Genomic DNA, 27,419 nt, shown 5'->3' with positions numbered 1-27,419 from the left:
AGAAACAAAGAAGGTTACTTTGTATGATAAAGGGACCAATCCAACAAGAGGATATAACAATAATAAATATTTATGTCCTAAATGTGTGTGCAACTAATTACATAAAAGAGACAGTACTCAAATTGAAGCCTCATATAGACCCTAGTACATAATACTGAATGATCTCATCATCAGATAAAGTCATGTAGACATAAACTCAGTAAAGACTTTTTGGACCTGAAAAATATCACAGATCAAGTGGACTTAATAGACATTTATAGAATATTTCATCTAATAACAGCTGGATACACTTTCTTTTCAGTAGTTCATGGTATGTTCTTCAAAATAGACCACATTTTAGGCCACAAACAACTCTTAGGAGATTAAAACAAAATCAATATAATTCTTTGTACCTTATCAGATCATGATGGTATGAAATTAGAAATCAACATGACAAAACCGTAAAAAAAATGATAGGACACGTGGAGATTGAGCAATATACTTTTGAATGATGGGTGATAGAAGAATCATCGGAGAAAATAAAATTCTTAGACTCAAATGAGAATAATGATATGACATTCAGAACCTCTGGGATACTTTTTATAAAAGCAGTTCTAAGAGAAAAGTTTATAGCTATGAGTGCCTACATAAGAAAATCTGAAATATCCAAAATAACCTAATGATGCATCTTAAGGCCTTAGAAAGAAAAAGCAGAACAAACCAATTCCAAAACCAGTAGAAACAAGGAAATGATTAAGATCAGAGCTGAAATCAATAAAAATGAGAATTAAAAAAAATAGAAAGGACGTGTGAAACAAAGAGTGGTTCTTTGAAAAGAACAATTCAAAAGAAAAAGATCCAAATTAATAAAATTAGAGATGAAAAATGAAAAATCACTATAGACATCACAGAAATCTAGTGTAACATTCAGGAGTATTTTGAAAATTTATACTCCAATAAATTAGTAAACCTAGAAGAAATGGGTATCTATAGACAAATACCATCTGCCAAAACTGAATCCAGAGGACATAGAAAATCTCAACAGAAAAATAACTAGCAATGAGATAGAAGCAGTAACAAAAAGCCTTCCAACAAAGAAAAGCCTAGGACCAGAAGGATTCTCTGCTAAATTCTATGAAATCTGTAAAGAACTAATGCCAATTCTTTTCAAATTATTCCATGAAGTAGAAAGGGATGAAACACTTCCAAATTCATTCTATGAAGCCAGTATCACATTCATACCAAAATCAGATAAGGACATACCAAGGAAAGAAAACTATAGGGCAAAGTCCCTGATGAACTTAGATGCAAAAATATTTACTAAAATATTTGCAAATAATGCTCAATAATATATTAAGAAGATGATATACTACAACCAAGTTTATTTTATTTCAGAGATGTAAGGATGGTTTAATATATGCAAATCAATAAATGTAATTTATCACATAAGTGATTTTTATCTCAATAGATGCAGAGAAGACCTTTGACAAACCAGCACCCATTCGTGATAAAAATACAAAAAAAAAAAAAAAAAAAAACTGGGGGGGAAAAGGAACCTAACTCAACACTGTAACAGCTATATGTGAAAAACCCAAAGCAAACTTCACAGTAAATGAGAAAAAAAGAGAAAGTATTTCCTTTAAAATCTGGGACAAGACAAGGATGTACATTCTCACCACTCCTATTTAATATAGTGCTAGAAATTCTACCAAAGCAATTAGGCAAGAAAAGGAAATAATTTGAATTCTTTTCTTCCCATTTTTATTCCTTTTATTGCTGTTTGCAGATGATATGATCCTATACCTAGAAGATCCAGAGATTTCCACCAAAAGGCCGCTAGACCTAATAAACAAATTTGGCAAAGTAATACTTTATAAAATCAACATACAAAAATTAATAGCTTTCTTATATACCAACAACAAATCTGCTGAGAAAGAAATCAGGAAAATAGTTCCATTCCCAATAGCCTCAAAAAATAAAATACCTAGGAATAAATCTAACCAAGGAGTTTAAAGACCCCAACAATGAAAACTATAGAACACTGAATAAACAAATTGAAAAAGATCTCAGAAGATGAAAAGACCTCCCATGTTTATGGATAGGCAGAATTAATATTGTTAAAATGCCTTTACTTGCTGGATATGGTGGCCTGTAATCCCAGTGGCTCAGAAGGCTGAGGCAGGAGAATTGCTAGTTCAAAGCCAGCTTTAGCAACTTAGAATCTTGCCGAGTTGCTTAGGGCCTTGCTATCTCTAAATAAAATACAAAAAAAGGGCTGGGGATGTGGCTCAGTAGTTAAGTGCCCCTGAGTTCAATTCCCAGTAACACCCTTCCCCCCCAAAAAAGCCATACTACCAAAAGCAATATATAGATTCAGTGCAATACCCATCAAAATACCTATGACATTTTTCATAGAACTAGAAAAATCAGTCCTAAAATTCATTTGGAAGCCTAAGAGACCCAGACTAGGCCAAAGCAATGTTAAGCCAAAAAAGCAATGCTGGAGACATCACAATATCTGACTTCAAATTATATACAGAGTTGTAAAAAAAAAAAAAACAAAAACTGCAAGGTACTGGCATAAAAACTGACACATAGATCAGTGGTACAGAATAGAAGACACAGAGACAAACCCACACATCTGCAGTCATCTGATCTTTGACAGAATTGCCAAAAACATATTTTGGAGAAAAGACAACCTTTTTAACAAATTTTGCCAGGACAACTGGTTATCCATATGTAGAAGAATAAAACTAGACCCTATCTCTCACTCTGCACAAAAATCAACCCAAAAGGCCTAGGAATTGGACCAGAAACTATGCCACTCTTAGAAGAAAATGTAGAGTCAACACTCCAGCACTTATGCACAGGGAACAACTTTCTCAGTAGGATCCCCAAGGCCCAGGAAATAAAGCCAGGAATTAATAATAAAAGGGATAGCATCAAATTAAAAAGCTCTAAACAGCAAAGGAAACAGTTGGGAATGTGAAGAGGGAACCTAAAGAATGGGAGAAAATCTTTGCTAGCTACTCTTCTAACAGGATTAATATCTAGAATATATAAATAAAAGAACTTTACACCAAAAAATCAAATTGCCCACTTCATAAATGGACAAATTAATTAAACAAACCCTTCTTAAAAGAAGAAATACAAATGGCCAACAAATATATGAAAAAATGTTTAACATCATTAGCAATTAGGGAAATGCAAATCAAAACTATACTGAGATTTCATCTCAACGCTAGTCAGAATGTCAGTCATCAATAATAGAAACCATAATAAGTGCTGGAGAGGGTATAGAGAAAAAGGAACACTTTAACATTGTTGGTGGGATTGTAAATTAGTACAACCACTATGGAATCAGTGTGGAGGTTCCTCAAAAGGCTGAGTATGGAACCACCATCTGATCCAGCTATACCACTCCTCGGTATTTATCCTGAAGAATTAAAGTCCTCATATTACAGTGATATATGCATTCCCATGTTTATAGCAGCACATTTTACAGTAGCTGAACTATGGAACTAGCCTGGGTGTCCATCAAAGGATAAATGGATAAAGAAAATGTGGTATATATACACAATGGAGTTTTATCCAGTTATAAAGAAATAAAATTTGTCATTTGCAGAAAAATGGATGGAACTAGAGACCATTATGTTAAGTGAAATAAGTCAAAGTTAAGGGTCATATGTTTTTGCTCATATGGGGAAGCTGGAGAGGAAGTGGAAAAGAAAAAGATGGCAGATCTCATGAAAATCAGAGGAAGATCAGTAGAGGTAAAGGATCAGGGGGTAAGAGGTGAATAGGAAGGGGGAAAGGGCTGGGGAGTGATACTTTGGCCAAATTATATTGTTATATTATATATTTTGTGTATGTATGAATACATAACAAGTCCCATCAGTATGTACAGCTAATGCACCAATTAAAACATGGAGGGGATAAAAAAAGACTGTAGAATTCAGGATAGTTCTATCAGATTGTTCCTGTGCAGTAATCTTCTAGTTGGGAAGACAGATTCTGGGTGATTCCTAGTGTCATCTTCCCAGAATCCTCTTTATATTTAATTTGTTTTGGAAACTACATACTCTTTTTTTACAGTAGGTAAACTGTTTATATTCTCTCCAGAAATGTGCAAGAGTTCTAATTTCTCCACATCCTTGCTGGTACTTATTTTTTGTCCTTTCAATAGTAGTCATCTTTGAGTTCAATTCCCAGCACTGCCTAATAATAATAATAATAGCCATCTTAATGATTGTTTTCTCATCATGATTTCATTTTGTTTTTTCTTAAGGGTTTGAGTTCAGGGAAGTTAAATGGCATCACACAGGTAGTAAATGGCAGTCTCTGGATTCAAACCTAGAAAGTGCCTCTTTCTTCTCCTCTGGTAGTTTTTGAAAGTTGATGGGAGGAAGATCCTGGGAAATATGTTTGCATCTTTATTGAACATTTTGATGTGTTGGCATGTTAGATTGGGCCTATTTTGCACTTTTAGTCTATTCTGCCATAGTTTAGCCCAAACAAAGCAAGGTCGTAAGCCATTCTCTTTAAAATTTTTCCTGGTTCTGGGGATTGAACTCAGGGCCTCACACCTGAAAAGCATGTGCTTTTACCACTGAGCTATAGCCCCTACCCCATTGTTAGCCATTCTTAAGTGGCTTCTCCTGGGTGAGATTGGTACTGATGTAAGGTGACTGAATTGGGAGGTCAAGTTCCTAAGGAAATCAGCCACGGGGTGAACCCTTTTTCTAAATATCCTAAAGGAATTGATCACTAACACATCACAAAATCCTGTAAGGAAGATGTCTGCAAGCATTTCTTTTAGGGAAGAAGGAAGTGCCTTTGAGAAATAGAGTAAAGAACACACATTGCTTAAGTGCTTTTGTCTTTGAAGTATATCGTGACCTACAGTCAAAAATCTCTTATTGTTTTTTTAAATTTATTTTTTAGTTGTTGTTGGACACAATACCTTTATTTTATTTATTTATTTTTATGTGGTGCTGAGGATGGAACCCAGGGCCTCGAACGTGCTAGGCAAGCACTCTACTGCTAAGCCAAGGTATTAGTTGAAGCCGGCATAACAGAATTCCATGAACTGAGTAATGGTTTTAGATGGTAAAGGGGAGGGTAAAAGTGTAATTCCTTGACTTTGAAGTTGGCTAGGCAACTTAAACAGCAAACATTTATTCCTCAAAATTCTTATACCTAGGAAGTATAAGATCAAGGTGCCAGCAAATTTGGTTCTGGGTGGGGATGCTGCTTTTTGGGCTTGCAAATGGTAAATACTGGAGATTATTTCCTGAAACCATGTTGAAACCACTTTGTTTATGCATGGATGAAGAGTGGGCCCCAGGGAATGGGTGAGAAATAGACTGGCTATCTACAGAGCCAGCAAACTGCCATCTGTACCTACCCCTTTGTGTAAAGTGTTGAGTGGAAAAATCATTAGGGCTAGAAATTTGGAAGCATTTTGCTGAGTAATCCTTTTCATTCAGAAATGTCAGATATAGGGAGAAAACCCACAGTTTTTTTAAAGCACAGTATGGAGCCATATGGGTATTAACTTGAGTTCTTCAACCCTGATGAACTTGGTTACTTCTAGAACTAGAAATTAGTATTAAAGAGTATTAAGAGTATATATTTAGAAACAGTATAATGAGCTCCATTTTCTGTTAAACAGTCCAGAACTTTCAATCTATTTATCTTTGATATTATGATGTTAAAAATTATACAACATATTATATAAAAAAGAAAAATCTCTATTATAAATCATTACAAAAGTATTCTGAAATAATTTATGCTATGTAATTCATTCTGTATCAATGGTAAGACAATATTGTATTTGTTGTCTCTAGAATTTGCCTGAAGTGTTGTGACTTTGTTGCTTCAAAAGTAGGAAAGCGGCCTATCTTCTTTTTTTTCTCTCTTCTGTCTTACCTTCTGGGATCCAGAGAAGGGGTTTGTGGCAAATATTTGGAGATTCAGAGGTGATGGAAGCACATTCTGATAATAGATCCATACCTGAATTATGGTTTTAGATGGTTAAGGGGAGGATAAAAGTATAATTCCTTTGACTTTGAAGTCGGTTAGGCAACTTAAATTGAACAACTTCATGTGCTTTTTAAGACTTAGCAACTTTCTCAAGTCCTCCTCCTCTTGCCCTTCCATACCTTTTTCATTAAGAAATAGAGTAAGGGTTTTGTTTTATGTGCTATGGTTGGGTTCTTGGCTCTTTGCTTCAAGCATCTGGTAGCGTGGACTGGAATTGTAGTTTCCCTCCTTATTCTGCATCACAAATTCCAGCAGTCTGCTCAAGCATTGGAGACCTTCCTCATTCCTCTTGAAAGGGCAGATCAACACTGAGACAAGGCCTCACTTTTAGATGTATGTGGAACATGCAGAGGAGTGATCCTGGGAAGTCACCTTTCCTCATAAAGTCTTTCTTAGCTCGCTCTCTCCTAGGAATTCAGCAGTAGACTTTAGTCTAACTTGAGAGTCTTTTATGTGCCAGTTGCTATGCTATAGATAACAGTTGTAAAGGTAAGCAACATGTGGTCCTTATCTTCAGCCAGCTCAATTTACTACCACACTTTTAATCACTTTGGAGAAGATGCTGTTTGAAGATTTGTTCAGTAACATAAACCTTGGTCAGGATGGAAGATAACTGGTTTCCAGTTTAAAGAAAATGAATAATGGGCTAGGGGAAAAGGGGAGACCTGCCCAAGAAGACATTAAAAATAGATGGGAAAGACAAAAAGCCACTTTTTGATAAAATGAATTTGTTCATTTAAAAAAAATTTTAAGAAGAAATGCATTCATTTGGTTAATAAAATTATGTTAAAAGTGTATTATGAAAGTTTCCTTGCTCTCCATCTAATTCTTATATAAAGGTTTCTTTATTTAAACATAAACTAATCTCAACAATTTTATTTACTTACACATTCCCATTTTTACATGATAATTGCATACTCCGTTTGCTACTCTCTATACCCCTTTTTTATTATTTAGAGTAGTATGGAGATATTTCCCATGTGAGTACATAGAAACTTCCTCATTATTTTCTGCATTCATGTATTATTAGTTATAGATGTACCTTGATTTAACAAGCCTTCTATTGGTCGGCATTGAGATCTTTCTTTGCTGCCTATTGGGGGAACCTGGGTAAAGGATCGTATATGTAGATTTAAATAAAAATTTCAGTTAAAAAAACTATTGCTACTAATATTGAATTCACCACAAGATACTATTTGCAGGTAGATCAATTCAAATAACATGTTTTTCTGTGTTAGGACTACAGTGGATTAGCTGAGAGACCAAGAGCTGGCAGTGTAATGTTGGGGAACCCTAGGAGTATATTGGGTTCCAGACCTGCACTTCACTTTGTCAGGTCCCATAAAAATATGAGAGCATGGGCCAGCACATCCAAAGATTTTCTGGGGCAACCCAACCGGGTATCCTCTCATAGTGTCTTTGGTTGGGCACAGGGACATTTGTTTAAGCACCAGTGTGTCAGAACATTGAGGGTTTGGATGTTAAGATTGGGGAGCAAGACTGGGAAAGGGCCCCTCAAGATGAGCATTGATATGAGTGGATCTGTCCCGTCATGCCCAGCATGTTTCCTGTTGTCACCTGATTTTGCTGTACCTTGTGCTATAGCATTGGCTCTAGTATGAGATAGAGCATGGTGTGGCATAGTGGATCTTTAAAACCCTACTAGGGATTCTCTAAGGCCAAAATTCTTATTTTTTTTAAGATGGACACAATATCTTTATTTTTATGTGGTGCTGAGGATCAAATCCAATGCCTCACATGTATGAGGCAAGCGCTCTATCACTGAGCTATAATCCCAGCCCCACAAAATTCTTTTTGTAACAATTCTTAGACATTATTTGCAAATCACTCTTTCTCGTATTAAAGTCACTGGAGTTTTCCAGAGGCTTTTTGATATGAAATAGCAGATTAAATGCAGAAGCTGGTAGGATAATCCAGCTATTTTCTATTAAGGCAGTCATTAAAAAAATAACATAAACCAATGCTATTCTTCTTGGTTTTTTGTTTTGGAAAATTCAGATATTTCCCTCAAAATATAGTATTCATGTTACCATGTCATAGTGTTATCATTTTAAAATTATTTAATTTTAAGAACTTTTGCAGTTTTAATTAAAAAAATTTTTAGTTGTAGTTGGACACAATACCTTTATTTTTTTTTTACCTTTATTTTATTTATTTATTTTTATGTGGTGCTAAGGATCAAACCCAGTACCTTACCTGTGCTAGGCAAGCACTGTACCGCTGAGCCACAACATCAGCCCTCAGTTTTAATTTTTAATAGGTCAATAGCAATAGACAAAACCCACATAAGCAAAAGCTCTTTGGGGCTCTCAGTAATTTTTTGAGGATGTAAAGGGATTCTGATATCAAGAAATTTGCGAACTGTTGCCTTGACAGAAAGCACTTGGCAAAAAGTTCATAGGCTTCACTTCTGGCCAAGGCTTTGCTTTATGACTGAGTAAGTCACTTAATCTCTTTATTTGGTTTCTTCTTATAACCTTTTCTACACTCCTTAAGGAAAAGAGAATGCTCTGCTTTCTCTTCAGATTGTATAAATCTTTTGCCTTTTACTAAAGAAAAGATATATATATGAAAGGCTAATTTGAAAATGTGGTGCTCTATGCTATAATCAGGGGAGTTTAATAGTTATGTAACTAAACTTATGTGGAAGGAAGATGTGAAAAATGAGAGTTTAGATCATGTTAGCAGATAGTTTACTTGCATCTCCTTCTAGCAGTTTCTGTATATATTTTATTTCTTCTCAGTTTTTCAGACAGCCATGTTAATTATTGTAAGAAAGTAAATATATCTTCCAGCATTTTCAGTCAAGTAGGGATTTCTATTTATAATACTTGAAGTAGTGTGATACAAAGTCAGGACTTTTTTATTGTTTGTTCAAAATATTACAAAGCTCTTGACATATCATATTTCATACATTAGAATCAAGTGGGTTATGAACTCCCATTTTTACCCCAAATACAGATTGCAGAATCATATCGGTTACACATCCACATTTTTACATACTGCCATATTAGTAACTGTTGTATTCTGCTACCAAAGTCAGGACTTTTGAAAGAAACACATTACTAGATGGATGGCTTTGGGAAAGTTTCTCAACCTCTCTGTTTTTTGGCTTCCTCATCTGTAAAATGAAGCTAATAGTGCCTTATTTTCCAGAGAATCGTGAGTGTGAAAGACAATGCACAGGAAGCATTTGGAAAAAGTGGTTAGTACATGATAGATGCTACATAAATGATAGTTGCAATGATTGTCATTAGCATTTTAAAAAGATCCAAGATTAAATTTGTCTCTTATCGTCATCACTGAACTTATTACACCAGTTTATTCACAAATATATTACCAAAAACTTCCATTTCATTTTATTCTTTTTTTGTCTGTTGAAGGGCTATTGAGTGGCCAGACTTCCCCAACAAATACCAAATTGGAGAAACTGGATTCTCAGCAGGTGTTGCAGCTGTGCCTCCGATATCAGGATCACCTGCACCAGTGTGCAGAAGCTGTTGCTTTTGATCAGAATGCTTTGGTTAAACGAATCAAAGAGGTAATGTGCTGTGGGAAAATAGCATTGATGACTCATTATCGTGAAACCCTGTAACCCTGGAATGCTTTGCTACTGGGCACAATAGCCAGTGATCCTGGCTTTATGGGAAGTAGTTATTTTCCCTCAAAGGCTTGGCATTTGTCCCCATTGCTTTGAGGAGGTGGTCTTCCATAGCAATAAATGTGATAGTGACAAGTGGTCCATAAGCTAGACTAACCTGGAGTTTGAATTCTGGTTCACTGCTAATTTGGTTGGAAGTTAAGTTTAAGTTCTCTGTATCTCAATTTCTTTATGATAAATTGGGCTAATAGTAATAACCTAACTCAAGAGTTAAGTGACAGTGAAATTACTAGATGTTAGCTGTTATTAATATGTGTAAAGTCCTGCCATGCTAATTTGTTGTGGCTAACATTATATCTTTGAATTGACTTTAGCTGTTTATTATATATAATTTATATTTTCCTTCCCTATAAGTTATCATTTCTTTGAAAATAGAAACCTTGACATCTCCCTCAATTATATTTTTCACTGTTAGCATGTGAAAAGCTCAGTTATTATTCTTGATTATATGGAAATGATTATGCCTACTTAATACTTTTTTATTATTAAGTTATTTATTTATTCTAATTTATTATATATGATGGCAGAATGCAATTCATTTCATTTTATACATATAGAGCACAATTTTTCAAGTCTCTGGTTGTACACAAAGTATTTTCACACTATTCTTGTCTTCATACATGTACTCAGGGTAATGATGTCTAACTCATTCCACCATCTTTCCTACCCTCATGCCCCCTCCTTCCCCTTTGGCCCTATCTAAAGTTCCTCCATTCCTCCCATGCCCCCCCAATCCCCAACGCCATTATGAGCATCCTCATATCAAATAAAACATTCAGCCTCTGTTTTGGGGGGATTGGCTTACTTCACTTACCATTATATTCTCCAGCTCCATCCATTCACCTGCAAATGCCAGGGTTTTATTCTCTTTTAATGCTGAATAATATTCCATTGTGTATATATACCAGTTTCCCTATCCATTTATCTACTGAAGGGCATCTGAGTTGGTTCCACAATTTAGCTATTGTGAATTGTGCTGCTTTAAACATTGATGTGGCTGTGTCCCTGTAGTATGCTGTTTTTAAGTCCTTTGGGTATAGTACAAGGAGTAGAATAGCTGGGTCCAATGGTGGTTCCATTCCAAGTTTCCCAAGGAATCTCCATACTGCTTTCCAGATTGGCTGTACCAATTTGCAGTTTCATCAGCAATGTATGAGTGTGCCTTTTCCCCACATCCTCGTTAACACTTAAGTTGTTTGTATTCTTGATAGCTGCCATTCTGACTCAAGTGAGACAAAATCTTAGAGTAGTTTTTATTGGCATTTCTCTAATTGCTAGAGATGTTGAACATTTTCTCATATTTGTTGACTGATTGTATAGCCTCTTCTGAGAAGTAGACTATTCAGTTCCTTGGCCCATTTATTGATTGTTTTATTTGTTTTATTGGTATTAAGGTTTTGAGTGCTTTATAGACCCTAGAGATTAGTGCTCTATCTGATGTGCTTGTGGTAAAGATTTGCTTCTATTCTGTAGGCTCTCTGTTCACCTCACTGATTGTTTCTTTTGCTGAGAAGAAGCTTTTTAGTTTAAATCATTCCCATTTATTGATTCTTGGTTTTAATTCTTGCACTACAGGAGTCTTATTAAGGAAGTTGGGGCCTAATCCCACATGATGGAGATTTGGGCCTACTTTTTCTTCCATTAGGCACAAGGTCTCTGGTTTAATTCCTAGGTCCTTGATCTACTTTGAGTTGAGTTTTGTGCATGGTGAGAGATAGAGGTTTAATTTCTTTTTTTAAAAAATATTTTTTAGTTGTAGTTGGGCACAATATCTTTATTTTATTTGTTTATTTTTATGTAGTGCTGAGGATTGAACCCAGTGCCTCCTACACACCAGGCGAGCGCTCTATCACTGAGCCACAACCCCAGCCCTTAATTTCATTTTGTTAAACGTGGATTTGCAGTTTTCCAAATACCATTTGTTGAAGAGGCTATCTTTTCTCCAATGTACGTTTTTGGTGCCTTTGTCTAAAATGAGATAACTGTAGTAATTTGGATTAGACTCTGTGTCCTCTATTCTGTATAGGTCTACAGGTCTACTTTGGTGCCAATACCATTTGGCAAAAATTGATCACTTCAACAACCATAAGAATACAAATATAGGCGACCATTGATCATATCAACAAAGAGATAAGATAGCAAATACAGTTAGCAAGAGATTACTTTAAGAAAGAGAAAGAGATTCTGAAAACAAACAAAACCCAGAAATCCTTGAAATGAAAGAAACAATAAGCCAAATAAAAAACCTCAATAGAATGCATTACCAACAGACTAGATCACTTGGAAGACAAGACCACCGACAGTGAAGACAGAATATACAATCTTGAAAATAAAGTTGACCTCACAGTGAGATGGTAAGAAACCATAAACAGAATATCCAAGAATTATGGAATGCCATCAGAAGACCAAATTTAAGATTTATTGGGATAGAGGAAGGTTCAGAGATTCAAACCAAAAGAATGCACAATTTCTTCAGTGAAATAATATTAATACTTCTTTTGTGAGGAAAAACACAATATCATTTGTCGCGACCCCTCGCCGGCAAGGGAAACACGGCACAGGATTCTTCTTTCAGCAGTTTACTCAGGACCTTTGAATCATGATGAGAAAACAGGAACAAGAAAGGAAAGAGTGCGAGTGGTCGGTCTGCCCTAGCTTAAGTACCCAGCCTCGCCAATGAACTAGCACCACATGGAGAAGTCTAATAGGTACAGCGCAGTGGAAGCAGGCCAGAGCCCAGCCCCACAGCCTTACAAGGAGTTGTTTACTTCTAACAACTCTAACCGCTAAGTCATCAGAAGCAGGAGGCCAGCGCCATTTTCAGGGTGCGGTCGCCGGCTCCCAACAATCATTCAAGTCAAAGTATAATAAACCAAACAACATGATACAAATGTTTTATAATTACAGACAACAGTGTAAGTTATTCTTTTTTAGAGCTAAAATGTATCATTGATGAAGCCACTGTATGGCAAAGTTCTGGAAGCAACAAGGGATGAGTAAATATATCTTCTAAAGTTTTATATCAAGAAGGGATTTATATTCCTGACAACTAGAGGGTAGTGTCATATAAAGGAAAGGTCAGGAGCTGTATCTTAGAGAAAGATGGTATTCCCTGGATTTGTTCAACAAATGGCTTTTGGGTCATTTATACTGGTGAAAGAAGATGGACTTGAAGAAACACAAGAAATGGGCTGAGAATCACAGCAAGTTACTTTCCAATTAGTAATAGAGGCAGTGAATCCTTGAATTACAAAGCAGTCATTAGTTATATTAACAGATTTAAAAAGGCCAATACCTCCTGTGTTTTAGTACTTAATCTTTTATAAAATGTTGCTTATATGTGCTCTTCTTTCATGGATTAAATACTTTCACTTGAAAAACTATTAAATACAACCTTTTGTATTACTTGGCATTGCTGTATCCTTCTAAATATTATAAATTTATTTTACTATATTATATTCTACAGAGCTCTACTGTAGAATAGACTATGTGTGACTATGTATCAGCAATCACTTGGGGTTTTTTGGTTTGTTTGAAACCGGATCTTTCTCTCTCCTCTTCAGTCAGTCTAGGCTTTGGTCTTTAAATCATTATTTTATTAATTTACCAAATGATACTAATGCTGCCCTTCATTGGGTGGGATTTGGGAACCATAGGTCTAGAGCACTGTTTTACAAATTAAATTCTATAAAACTAGTTCTAGAGAGAGAAGGACAATTTTTTTTACACACTCTAAACCACCATTCTTTAGAGAGAACAGTGCATATTTTAAAATTTTTTATGTGTCTTACAATAAAGGAAACTGGCACTTTTCAAACTTATTTGACCTCAGAACTCTTATCTTAAAGGTCATATATATTAACATCCCATAGAAGTAAAGATTTTTTTAGGACATTGAGAAATGAATGCTCTTGTAGATGTAAGATTTTAACCATTTTTGACCATTGTGCTGGAAATTAACTCTGACATTAATCCCAAAAGAAAGTTTTTAGAATAATAAATTGGCTTTTCGATGCTGCTGCTTTTTAAAAGGTCCTCCAATCCAGATCTTGTTTTTCAGATTAGGACAGTGTAGTACAGAGATTGACTAACTAGCTCAGTGTCAGATGCTCTGTAAAGTATTTAGTGGCTGGTAGCACCTCACAGAGCTCCTCATTATATACCACACTGTCAAGACTTTAGAACAGTGTTCCTTGGCCCTGACTACATGTTAGAATCGACTGCAAATGTTATTCTCTAATATAGATGATGGAATATTTTACACACACACTGAAGAAAATGGACTAATATGGTGAAGTTTCTGCATTCATCATTATTCAGTTACTGCATTCATCAGTAAAGCCCACTCACTGGCTGCCACCTCCACAACTAGCCTGTTTTATAGTTTTATTTTATTCATATTTAAGTGTGTAACTTTAAAATTAAGTATTCTTTAAAAAAGAAAACAAGTTTGGAGGTAGATACATTTAACCTGATTTAAACATTATACAATGTATTCATGCCTCAAAACATCACCCTACCCTACTAATATATGTAATTTTCATGTTTTCAAGTATCAATTAAAAACAAATACAGAAAATAAAAGTTTAAAGGTTAAGAAAAAAGCTTTTTAATTAATTTTAAACTTTGAAAAGTCACAAAAATTTAGAGAATATATGAATACTCTTCTTGCAACTTTTCCTAAAGTCAGCATCTTACATAATCGTAGTATAGCAATCAAAACCAGGTAATTAGTATTGGTACAAAATTGTTAACTAAATTGAGACCTTATTTAAATTTCACCAGCTTTTCTGCTAAAAAAGGACTTCACAATACTGTTATAACTAAAATACTTACTAGTGATTCCTTAAATCATTTAGTATAGCTGAGGTATGTTTCAGAAATACACATGCCAAGGTTTTACTCCAGACTAATAAGATCAAAATCTTTGAAGGGCAGTGAGAGAAGGGAGGGTATTTAAGAAATTGTTCCAGGTGCTTCTAGTATGTATTCAGAATTGTTGACATTCTGGAACTTTCATCTAGAAATATTAAACTGAGTTTCAAATTGTCTGAATAGGAGCTGTGGTTGTGGCTCAAGTGTAGAGTGCTCACCTAGCACACATGAGGCAGTGAGTTCAATCCTCAGCACCACATAAAAATAAATAAATAAATAAAATAAAGGTATTGTGTTAATCTACAACCAAAAAATATTTTTTAAAAATTGTTTGAATAATCAGTAAAAACTGAGCATCCCTAATTCAAAATCTGAAATGCTCCAAAGTCCAAAACTTTGAGTGCCAACATGATGCCACACGTGGAAAATTTTTACCTGACCTCATGACAAGTTGCAGGTGCATTAAAAATAATGTGAATAATTATCTTCAGGCTGTGTACATAAGGTATATATTACACATAAAATGAATTTTTTCTTTAAATGTGGGTACTATCTCTAATATATCTCATTATGTATATGCAAATATTTCAAAATCTAAAATATTTTGGTCCCAAGCATTTTGGAAAGGGATAGTCAACCTGTAAAATTAAAAATTTAATGATTAAAGAAAAAAAGGATTTAAAATTTGAATTTATTTTAGATTCAAAGAGAAGTCACAAAAAATAATTCAAAAATAGAGAGTACCTGAATACTCCCTATGAATACCAAGGATTATTGCAAAACGGAGAACAGTCCTCACAGTACTGAGCAACATCTCAGAAACTCTCTCAAGGCGGAGGATGTAAACATGTTTCAAAGTTTCCATTGGTGATTTAATGTGTCCATTGTGTCTCAGTTGGTAAGTATTAGCAAATTCCTGGAACATGTGTATCTAACTTTGCTCACTATAAACCTAACCGGTTAAAATTAATCACTTCCAAATGAATAAGGCAGAGGATGTCGTTTTGGTCAAACACCAATTCTCTGATATCATTTCAGATGTTTCCTGGAAATTTGATTAGAAGTGTGAAGAAGTAATAGCATGTTGTAATACGTGTTGAAAAGTAGGGGAACTTAGTAACCATGGTAAATTATGTATTAGTGGAAATGCAGAACCTGATTCAACTAGAGGTCCATAAAGTTACAGTGCCTGTGATCACTTAAGTTCAGATCAAAGGGAAACATGGCCATAACAATTTCTGATTCAGATAAAAGAAAATCTAAGTTAGCTCAGCTTTCCTTGTGTTAAGTACGGATGATGCTCTTGAATTATGTTAATGTTTACAGCTGTACACTTGAGGGGAGAGAAAGAATGAAAGTAGTTGCTTTCACAGAGTCTTGTAATATACCTTGATCAGTAGTTTCCTCGATAGCTATGGGATTATCACCTTCACCCAGCCAGCCAACATTACTGAACAACTATTACAGACCCACTTAGTGGGAGGTCCATTGTGGATTACAGAGAAACCTGACATTGTCCTTCTCTGAGAGCTTTATCTGGATGCAGGAATGAAGATGCATACAGCAAAATTATGAAAGATAAGACACTGTCAACAGCGAGTGCTTAACTAAAGTTCTATATGAGTTAAAAGATCAGGATTTCCTGGAACAGTTGGAATTAAGCTAGGTCTTAGAGAAAACCAGGATTTGGGAAGTGAATGGAGAGGAAATGGGGGCGGGGGCATTGTTGGTGGGGAACAGCTTAACAGTTGTCTTGGAAGGAAATTAATTTGGGGGCTTCAGGCACAATAAGGAAATTGATTTGACTTTTGGCAAACACACTCAAAGAAATACCTGCATTTAGGACCATACCAAGAATGTTGGAATTGGAAGGACCCTAGAGACTCTCCAGTCCAGCACTCTCATTATTTATGTATAGGAATAGAAGAGTGTTAGAGCAATTTACCAGGGGTCACAAGTGAGTTGTGGCCAAAATTAAAATAAATAAGATCAAGGGGGATTTCTATGGTTTTAGTTTTTTTTTTTTTTTTTTTTTTTTTTTTGTTTTTTGTTTTCCAGGTAGCACTATTAAACATGTTTATCGGTCCAGGGGCAAGAGGCAGAAAAGATCAAAGATGAAGGGGAAAATGTCATGGAGGAGGCAGGAGAGGGTAAGGCTTAGCCCCCGTAGCACCTTATTTTGTGAGCACTAGGCAGATGCAGGCAAGTTTCTGAAGGGAGGATACCTGCTGCAGACCAGTCACACCCTGAAGCTTGGGTATTGTCTGGGAAGAAGTGATGAACATTAAGAGGCATGAAAGTCTCTGTTGCGACTGGGAAAACTTGTATTGATTTTTGTATTTGTAGATGGTTTGGCATAGTGGTTCTGAATGTGAACTAGAAAGCCCCATTGCTGGAGTTCAAATCCTGGCACTGCCTCTTAACTAGCTGTGTGGCCTTGGACAAGCTATATAATCCTTCTGATCCTCAGTTTCCTCTTTTGCTCAGTGGATAAGAATAGGATCTGCCTCTGAGAAATTTTTTTGAGGGTTAAATGAGTTACTCTGTGTGAAGTGCCTGAGCCTGTGCCTGTCACATAGTGAACACTTCAGCATCAGCTCTTTTTATTATCTTAAATATATGGCCCAAGTAAAGTTTCTTGATCCCAGGAACAGCCTATATATTGGCCATTTTACAACTCTGCTCATATAACCCAAGTGTGATAAAGAACTAAAAAGAGATAAGGCAGATACTCTTTAGTTTACTGTGTTTCCCTCAAACTCTGCATGGTTTCTTTCATGCCATAAATATGTAATTTGGGGAATTTTTTTGCATTAATAAATTTTTATTTTATTGGTTCTTCTTAGTTATACAGTAGAATCCATTTTAATAAAATTATACAAACATAGGCGATATCTTATTCTAATTAGGACCCCATTCATGTGGGTGGGCACAATGGGGTTCACTTAGGTTATTTTATATGCTTACATAGGAAAATTATGTTAGATTTATTCTCCTCTCCTTTCTATTCTTATCCCACCATGGAATTTTTGTAGTTAATTTAATTGTTCTGCTTTGTGAATAGCAAAATAGGTTCCTTGGGGAATGTGGGTCTTGAGAGATATGAAAATTCATGGTAACAAATTATATATTCAGGCTGTGGACATATCAATTCTTATCATTTTGATGGTCTTCTGTGATATCTCATTCTTTCAAGTTAAGGATTTAAGTTGGCAGACAGTCATTCTCAATTTTAGGTTACATCTGTCATTGAAATTTGGGTTGATTGAAAGTCAAATGAGAAAGAAGCATAGTTCCTTCTCACGAATGTTTTTCCTTGCAGGTGGGAGTCCCAAGGGAAGGGAGATGACAGATATACATTCCTAGGAAGATAAGAGTTTTAGTCACTTAGCATTTCTCTTATCACTGATCTGGATCATGTTTCCATTTAACTGTAGTTGCTGTCAGTGGTTAAATGTACTCATAGACTGGAATACCTTCTTAACTAAGATAAGTAAGCCACAAGGTTTTGTTTTGTTTCAGTTACTGTATGCTTGCTTAACTTTGAGAGTAAATTTATAATCTGATCACAGTAATCCCTTGTGTTTTTAATTCTTAGATGCATTGCTAAGCATACTGCGTTAGCATAAACCAATCAGACGTATTGGAGGAGGGTTCTGATGAATGGGTGAGCAAAGGTTTCGTTTGTTAGGAAGATCTGTTATTACACAGAATTATAAAGTGACCCTAAAGTTTCTCTAATTCAGCCCTTTTCATTGCGCACGCGCGCGCGCACACACACACACACACACACACACACACACACACACACAAAGTCAAGGTCCTTAAAGTTTATTTTGGATTCACTCAAGACATTTCTTTCTTTAAAAAAAATTTTTTATTCTTAAGTTTTAGGTGGACACAATATCTTCATTTTACATTTATGTGGTGCTGAGGATCGAACCCAGTGCCTCATGCATGCTAGGTGAGCATTCTACAACTGAGCCACAACCTTAGCCCCTCATCCAAGACATTAATGACTTAAGATGATATAACAAGCCGGGTGCAGTGGTGCATGCCTCTAATCCCAGCAGCTCGGGAGGCTGAGACAGGAGAATCATGAGTTCAAAACCAGCTTCAACAAAAATGAGGTGCCAGGCAACTCAGTGAGACCCTATCTCGAAATAAAATACTAAATAGGGCTAGGGGCGTAGCTCAGTGGTTGAGTGTCCCTGAGTTCAACCCTGGCCTCCTCCCCTCAAAAAAAATGATATGACAAGTCTTCTGAATGCTCTTCCACAGCACTGTACCATAGGTTGAATATCCCCAATTTGACGATCCAAAATCCAAGATTCTCTAAAATTCAAAACTTTTTGAGCATTGACAATATATTAGTCAAAATAGTTTAAGATTTTGGAACATTCAGGATTTCAAATTATCAGATTAGGGATACTCAAATTGTAAAGTGTATGTAAATATTCCCAAATCCAAAAAAATCTAAAGTCTGAAACACTTCTGGCCCCAAGCATTTCTTTAAGGGATAGTCAGTCTATACTTATGTTCTCCTTCTTTGAATTCTTTGTTTGATTTTCAGTTACTCTTTTTTACCCAGCTCCTTTTTTTCACTAATAGGCATGCAACCAGTGTTTGAAGGAATGCTCAAGAGCTGCAGTTTTTGGACCTGTATCCAGGGCTGGGTAGGGATTTGCTTTCTGTTGACAGTACTGTAAGGCAAAGATCTAGCTGAAAACATTTTCCCAGTATTTGACCTGATCTTGTGTACTGTTTCCTCCCAGGGTAGAGATTGATCAAGGTTAAATGGTTTGTGCCCATTGTGGAACAACTATTGGCCAGATGACACTTATTATAGCTCTGTCATCTCCAAGGACCACATTACTGATAGCATTCAATTGGCACAAAAGAGTGGAATAGCATGGATGGGAGAGTCTTGTGAAGTGAACCTGTAAGTGCTGAATATCACTTTGGCCAAAGTTCATTTATGTAACCACAGCTAAACCCAGGAGCTGGAAAATGTACATTTGTCCCCATGGTTATACTAAAATTTGAGCAACATTTTGGACATCTGTGTCATCTTTGAACTAAAATGCACCTGTAGCCCAACTTTGAGATTTAGAAGGGCTTTGCAAAGTTCCATGGTAAATTTTACTTGGTTTAAGTTTTCTTGCCAATGAAAACCAAGGAACATTAGGAAGATTATGTTTTCAACTACAAGTAAACAAAACCAGGACTTAACACTATATACTTAATATGATTTCAACTGTTAGATATTCTTAAAAGATTCATAAGGAAACATGACAGCTAATTAATTGTGGTTACACTTCAGTGATGATATAATCAGTGATATTTCTTTTAGCCTGCTGCTTTCTATTTTTCTGTATTTTACGAAATCTCTATCTTGAACCTGTTTTACTTTTTTTTTCCAACTTGGAATATTGTTTTTTTCTCACAATGCAAGAGCCTTATTTTGTCTTTTTGTATGCATACTTATGATTTACTGAGATAGAATTTGCTTCTCAGAACTTTATATATATATGTGTGTGTGTCTTCACGTGTTCCTTTCATTTGTTAAAGTCAGCTCGATGCCAGCCTGTGTTGTTGGTATCAAGGAGTAATCACTAAAGAAAACAAAATCCGTCCTTCATAGATCTTATATTCCAGTGAGGAAACAGGTAAAGAAGCAAAATAGCATGTAAGATGGTGATAAATGCTAAGAATGAAAAAATAAAGTGAGAAAAGGAATGTGAAATGTCAGTGGGATAGAAATTATAGATACAGTGGTCTGGGAAGGCCTTCTTAGAAAGGAATTTTTAACATAAAGACCTATGGCTAGAGGCTGGGGTTGTGGCTCAGCGGTAGAGTGCTTTCCTAGAACATATGAGGCCCTGGGTTCAATTCTCAGCACCACATAAAAATAAATTCTTTTTAAAAAAAGGTATTGTGCCCAATTACAACAACAACAAATATATATATATATATATATATATATATATATATATATATATATATATATATATTTGTTGTTGTTGTAATTTGTTTGTTTGTTTTTAAAGACCTCAGTAGGCTAGTACAGAGCTAGTCAAACTCCTTATGACTGTTAACTAGTGACAATCACATACCCAAAATCATATTTATTATCAATCTGCTCATATTCATCTGGATAACTAAAATCTTATTTACTTGTTTCTGTTGTTAGCTGGAGGACACATACAGATCTATACTCCTTAAAAACAACTCATAATTTTTTCAGACTCCTGCAGGCTGTGTCCTCAAAGCTTGAGGCAATACAATAGTTAACTTTCTTCTGCCTATTCTAATAAACTACACACTAATATTTTGTAAGATTTTAGTCGACATCTTGTCAAAACTCCATAGTTACCCTTCTATATATGAGTAGAGAGAGCTTATCATTTGTCTCAGGTCAGATCAAGTCATTACTGGAAATTGCCCATGACAGCCAGACTGCAGCCCAGAGCAAAGGAAATAACAAATGTGAAAGTACTCTGCAGGACTCTAAGGAACTATATAGAAAAAAAGGTTTTTTTTTTGAGTAAAAATCATTTATTTCAAACTCACCAAGCCTGATAAGGGATCGCAAAATGTTATTTGTGTGAAGTCTGAGTATTAGTGGCACAATTAAAATGCAGTTTCAGTAATACTTTCTTCCCATATCCCAAAATAACTCGGTCTCTGAACTCTAGATCTTGACTACAGTCTTTCATCCAAGGAAAGCTTTCCTAAGGAAGACTGAGGAATGAGATTTTTGCCCTCAAGTTTTATTTTTACCCATTATCTTTTTCTTTTCCTGATTTTCTGCCTTTCAGTATCATTTTTGAACCCTTTATGAGGTAGGGGTTGGGGCATAATTTGCCTGATTTTCACATTTCATTTGGGGAATTAATTAAAGGTTTTAAGGTTTCTTTTCTTATGTTGGCATATTGCCAAGAGTAAGAAGGCATGAAGAAGTTGGGCAAGTCATAAAATAATTATTGGAACAAAGTAAGGCAGTTCAGATTCCTGAGTTTCTGATATCTCATCTCTTAATTCTCTTGAAGATCTGAATTTTTTTTTCCTTTACTGAGATATTTAGATACATTATTTGAACAAAAGAAACAGAGTTACTTCAAAATGTCCAGTATGTGGTAATGGAAACATTGGCAATAGTCTGCTCATTGTTTGTTCTGTGCAACAGGAAATGGAGAGTAATAAGGAGCTGGAGAAGGCTATGTCATACAGAAGGAAATAGACATGTGCACACAATTTTGATTGGTAGATTTCTAATTGCAGATCTAGGTTCACCTGAGCAGGTTCCTATTCCTAATAGACATGGAGATGTTTGGTTTGATTTTATCTTATCATTTGACTTTTTTTTTTAAAGATCTTGTTTTTAAATATCTTTCTTTTTAGTTTTAGGTGGACACAATATCTTTATTTTATTTTTATATGGTATTGAGGATTGAACCTGTGCCTCGCGCATGCCAGGTAGGCGCGCTATTACTTGAGCCACATTCCCAGCCCTCATTTGACTTTTGATGTCGATTTATCATGGATTTTTATTTTCCTTGTGGCCAGAAATGGTTTCTTGAAATACTTCATTTTAGATTCCAGTTTTCACATGTAGTTATAATTCATTGAGTGAGATGGAACTATGAAAAAAGGAAATGTCACTAACAGACTTCAGAGGCTTCAGACAGTTGAGAGTAATTTGAGGTGGTGGCTCTTGAAATCAGGAGATCTGAAATCTAGTCTTAACTCTCTCAGGACCAACTGTATAAATTTAGGCAAATTGCTTAGTTACTCTGGAGCAGGCTTCATCTGTCAAAAGAGGAGGTAGGATTCAAAGATCTCTCAAGACCCTTGCAGCTCTAAAATTTTTTGTTCTAACAAAATTTGTTCTAAATGGTAGGGTGAAGGATTATAAATTGTATACATGAAGTGTCAGAATATAAAAGGTACAAACAGACTTTGTTGGTGAAAATGTTTTTCAAGCTTATCTGCTAACAGATAGTTTATTTACTTTGGTGTATTCCTAGTTTTTGTTTTCTAAAGGTCCATACTACATCTGGTGATTTGTTACTTTTGTTACTAAAAATATAAAGGTTGATGGTTCACTTTCCACTCTACCTGAAAACATTAAAACTTGCCATATGAATTCATTGTTAAGGTTTTTTTTTTTTTTTTTTTTTTTTTTTTTTAAGAGACAAGGTCTCACTGATTGCTTAATGCCTTCCTTAGGCTGACTTTAAATTTGTGATCCTCCTGCCACTCAACCTCCCATGCCACTGGGATTACAGGCATTTCCTACTGTGCCCAGCTCTGTTAAGGATTTGAAAAGGTATTAAATGCTTTTGCTCAACAGGGTATGTGTTTAATTTAAGTGAATTGGCATTTGAATTAATTAGCTCTGTAGAAAACACAGGCAGGGGTCTGGTGGAAAAGCATGGCTTTGAGTTTTATCTTCATTGCCAATAGTAGTAGTTATGTGGTCCAAACCTCATCTTTAGTAGGAGAAAATTTTCCCTACGGGATTGTTGTGAGAAATAAAGGTAATAATATATAAAGTACATGATACAATATCCGACATTAGATATTCCATGGATAATAGTTGAAACTTATTATATACTATTTTATTACATTAGTTAAAACAACTAGGGAACCATTGAAAAACACATAATGAAGACTGCCATCTTTGTCATCCTACTGTGATAGGCAGAGATTACCAAAAGAAATAGTTCTACTAGGATAGATTTCTTTCTTTCTTTTTTTTTTTTTTTTTTTGTTAAAACAGGTAGACTGAGACTTGCTAGAGAAAAGGTACACATATGAGAATATCTAGCAGGAGTTTATTCTTAAAAGTTGCCATTACAGGCTATTCAGAACTCTTGTCTTCAAAACTATTGTGTCCATCCCCTTCTTCCTGAATGAGTGAGCAGATTATTAAATACTGACATCAGAATTCTTGAGCATATGTGAATGAGCAGTGTTTGGCAACTGCCTCTGTTTGAAATGCATCTGTGTGTTGGTTGTGATCTGAAGCATCTCTTTTTTCCATGGAGCGCTCACCATTCATATGACAGATTTGGTAAAATGCTAGTTAGGTTGAGTCTTGCTTGCCTCCACTTGGTCACCTTTGTATGGAGCCAAAGTTTCACTTTTTTTCCTCCTTTTTTTTTTTTTTTTAAATGGTTTTTAGTCGATGTTCATGAAGAGGGTGAGTACTTGGAACTCTGCTGCCAATGAAAGGAAATCCTAAGGAAGTACATCTCTTTACAGACCTGTGCCATACTGTCCTTTGGGCCCTCTGCTGGAAAAGGGAATCAAGTCTCAAATAATTGCCTTTTTAATTGTATCCTCTAGTATTATATATTTAGGACTGTACTGTGAATGTAAAACCTCTTGTACCTGCCTTATGGTATGCAGTACTGACCGTGCTTTATCAGAGCTGTTTTTAATGATGTTACTCTAGAATGTTTTCTTTTCAGATGATGATTGAGAACCTAATAAAAAAAAATGGTGCCAGGTATCCCAACAGTGACAGAATTTTACTGTTTTCTTGGTTTTTTTTTTTACCTCCACTCCCCCCCCCTTTAATGGAGTATGCTACATGTCTCTATAATTTTGTTTAGATGACTGCAGAACTTGAAAAAGCTGTTGAAGCTATTGATACATGACATACTGCTATTGTTGGTCTTTTTAATATAAACACACACACACACATATAATTTAAATTTTTGGACACTTTAGCTGTGCTGTCAACTTTGGAAAAATTATCCCAGTTTACCATGTTGATTTGTCATTGTACAGAAATTAACAACCATATTGGTCTAGAAATGTTAAACTTAATTTTTTTCATTTGTACAGGGGTAATAATACACTATATTAAATATGTAACGTCTTATCTGTGTGGGTTTGATTACAGAAACTAATAAAGTATTCTATAAATGATGAAAAAATCTATTGTGTTCAGGAATAAGATCACTTCAAAATGTCTAGTATGTGGTAATTGATGCCATTCAGCCTGTGGTGTAATTAATGAAAACATCTGCCTGTTGTTGTCATTGTACAAGAGAAAGGCATCCATTGAGAAAAGATTCCTATAGAGATCTCACAAGGCCATCCTCTGTGGGGATGATGATCTGGAGGAGGGTCAGAAAGCCAGAAAACACATAGTGACTCTGAAAGGCTCTGAAAGGCTATAGCCTAGTAGCCTTTATAGTCTGTCTGTATCTCCATTAGAGGTCATATGATGAAGGTACCATGAGGTTAGATGGAGTGTGGGATAGAATGTGCCCAACTTTGGTGGCAGGGGAAATACTGTTTTCTGAAGTAGAGATAGCTGATGGATGAAAGCTGGAGTAATTAAATATGTGTGCTGTGTTTGTAGAGTGAACAGAAAATCTTAAAGAAGTTCTTTCTAATCAGAAACATAAAATGGTAACCATGTAAAAGAATGGATATGTTAATTAACTATAATAATCCTATTACTACATATATAGATCAAAACACCATGTACACCTTAAATATATGCAATTTTAAGAAGAATGTGGCTAGAATGAAGTCAGTTTAAGAACAAGCAAGGACAGTTTCAGGAGTTTGCTGAGAAATAATGTGTCATGCTTCCTTTTGCAGTTGATGCATGGTATTGTGAATGTGAAGATTCAGGATTGAATGAAAACAACCTTTTACCTTGGGCTATTCCTCTAGTAGACTCAGCTACCACCTTCCTTTATGGTTAAAAATGTTCTACTTGGCTTCATCATTTTGTTTGACAGCCACTTAAACAGTGTATTTCATTCAGTGCCCAATAGGTTTCATCATCTTTGTGAACTCTGATCACTTGAAAGTGACCATCTGGGGTCCAGTGCCAGGACAGGTTCAGAGGCCAAGTCAGATTTAAGGAACAACTATAATACTGCTACTTATGTGTATTGTAGATATGGAAGAAGGAAATAAAGATACTTGAGTATGTTTGTTTATTTCTTTTTAAATTGAGGTATAATTCTCATAATTCACCCTTTTATGGTGTATAGTTCAGTGGTTTTTAGTGTAATAGAAAGGTTGTGCATGTAATACCACTAATATCAAAAGCTGTTCATCACCCCCAAAACAAGCCTTGTGCACATTAGCATTCACTCCCTATACCTCCATTTCCCTAACTCTTGTTTTTTAAATTTTTTTTAGTTGTAGATGGACACAATACCTTTATTTTATTATTTTATTTATTTATGTAGTGCTGAGGATTGAACCCAGTGCCCCACACATGCAAGGTAAGCATGCTACCACTAAGCCACAACCTCAGCCCCATTTCCCTAACTCTTGGCAACTAACAATACTTTCTTTCTCTACAGATTTGCCTATCTTGAGCCTTTATATAAATGGAATAATATGATCTCTGGACTTTTGTGTTTGGTTCCTTTCTTTTAGCATAATGTTTTCAAGGTTCATCTATGTTGTAGCTTATATCAGTATCTCATTTCTTTTTGCAGCTTAATAATAATCCATTGTATCCATCTACATTTTGTTCATCAGTTGATGGACATTTGTGTTATTTCTGTTTTTGCCTGTTATGAATAATGCTGCTGTAAACATTTGTGTACAAGCTTTTGTGTGAATATGTTTTTGTTCTCTTGGGTATTAACCTGGAAGTGAGATTGCTGGCTAATAGTAACTGTTTAACTTTCTGAGAAACTTCCGAACTGCTCTGCAAAGTGGCTATACCATTTGACATGCTTCCAAGCAGAACATAAGAATTTCAGTTACTCTGCATCCTTACATTTGTTTGCCTTTCTATTTTAGCCTTCCTAATGGGTGTGAAGTTGTGTCTTTGTGGTTTTGATGTTCATTTCTCAAATGACTAGTGATGTTGAAATCTTTTCAGTACTTTTTGCCTATTTGTGTATCTTCTTTGGAGTAATGACTTAAGCTATAATTGCAACTTCAGCTTTTGCCCTCAGGACAGTATTAATTGTATAGTTATGCTAACTGCTTTATGATTAGAGAATTGGTATTTCTGAGTTTCATGAGAAAGGTAGATATGGCAGCGTTTAAACTTTAAAGCAGTGCTCCTTTAATTGTGGTCATATAATTTGGGAATTTCATTTTTTAAAATATTTTTTAGTTGTAGTTGGACACAATACCTTTATTTTTACTTATTTATTATTTACGTGGCACTGAGGATCAAACCCAGAATCTCACACATGCTAGGTGAGCGCGCTACCACTGAGCCACAACCCCAGCCCTAGTTTGGGAATTTCTTAGTTTATTTTAGTACCTTGCAAAATAAATCTTCAAGCATATTTGGCCATTCAGTGGAATTTGTTATAGTATAGCCTTACATTGTTATAGCTCTGTTTTGTGTTCAAATCATTCTTGTGTATATAATCTTATTTATAGTCTTTTTTTAACCTTTATTTATTTTTATGTGGTGCTGAGGATCGAAGGGGCCTTGCATGTACTAGGCAAGCTCTACTGCTGAGCCACAACCCCAGTCCCTCATTTGTAGTCTTAATAACACTACTGTGAGAAAGCATAAACAGGTGTTATTATTCCCATTTGTAAAAAATAGAAAAAGAGACTCAGTTTGTAATTTGTCTAAGGTCACACAATTATTAGGTTTAAAATTAAATCACAAGATGTCTACCTTTTTATGGTAATAAATTATTAATCATGTCAAGGATTTTGGGGGGAGGGTGAGCCTACATTGCCAAAAATCAGTACTAAGCCTGTCTCCAACTAGACATTTGATTCTGGCCAAGTCCCACCGATCCTTTATTGACCTCAGAATTCATTATTTGGATGGCTATACTATAGAATGAATTGTAATTCTTCCGTTTAATACCTT

The 27,419-nt window shown here is 35.4% G+C and overlaps 1 protein-coding gene across 3 annotated transcripts in view; it reads left to right on the top strand.

Annotated features, from left to right (window-relative positions):
- Positions 1–27,419, top strand: part of Borcs5 (BLOC-1 related complex subunit 5) — a 123,748-nt gene that overhangs the window by 60,621 nt on the left and 35,708 nt on the right. For all 3 annotated transcript variants that reach the window (XM_078015221.1, XM_013361370.4, XM_005331910.5), the window contains exon 3: positions 9,429–9,586. In XM_078015221.1, the coding sequence (XP_077871347.1) occupies positions 9,429–9,586 (158 nt within the window). The remainder of the gene's footprint in view (positions 1–9,428; positions 9,587–27,419) is intronic.

The sequence above is a fragment of the Ictidomys tridecemlineatus genome, chromosome 6 (genome assembly GCF_052094955.1).
Source record: "Ictidomys tridecemlineatus isolate mIctTri1 chromosome 6, mIctTri1.hap1, whole genome shotgun sequence".
In the NCBI taxonomy this organism is placed as follows: domain Eukaryota; kingdom Metazoa; phylum Chordata; class Mammalia; order Rodentia; family Sciuridae; genus Ictidomys; species Ictidomys tridecemlineatus.
This window is presented reverse-complemented; position numbering and strand designations above follow the sequence as displayed.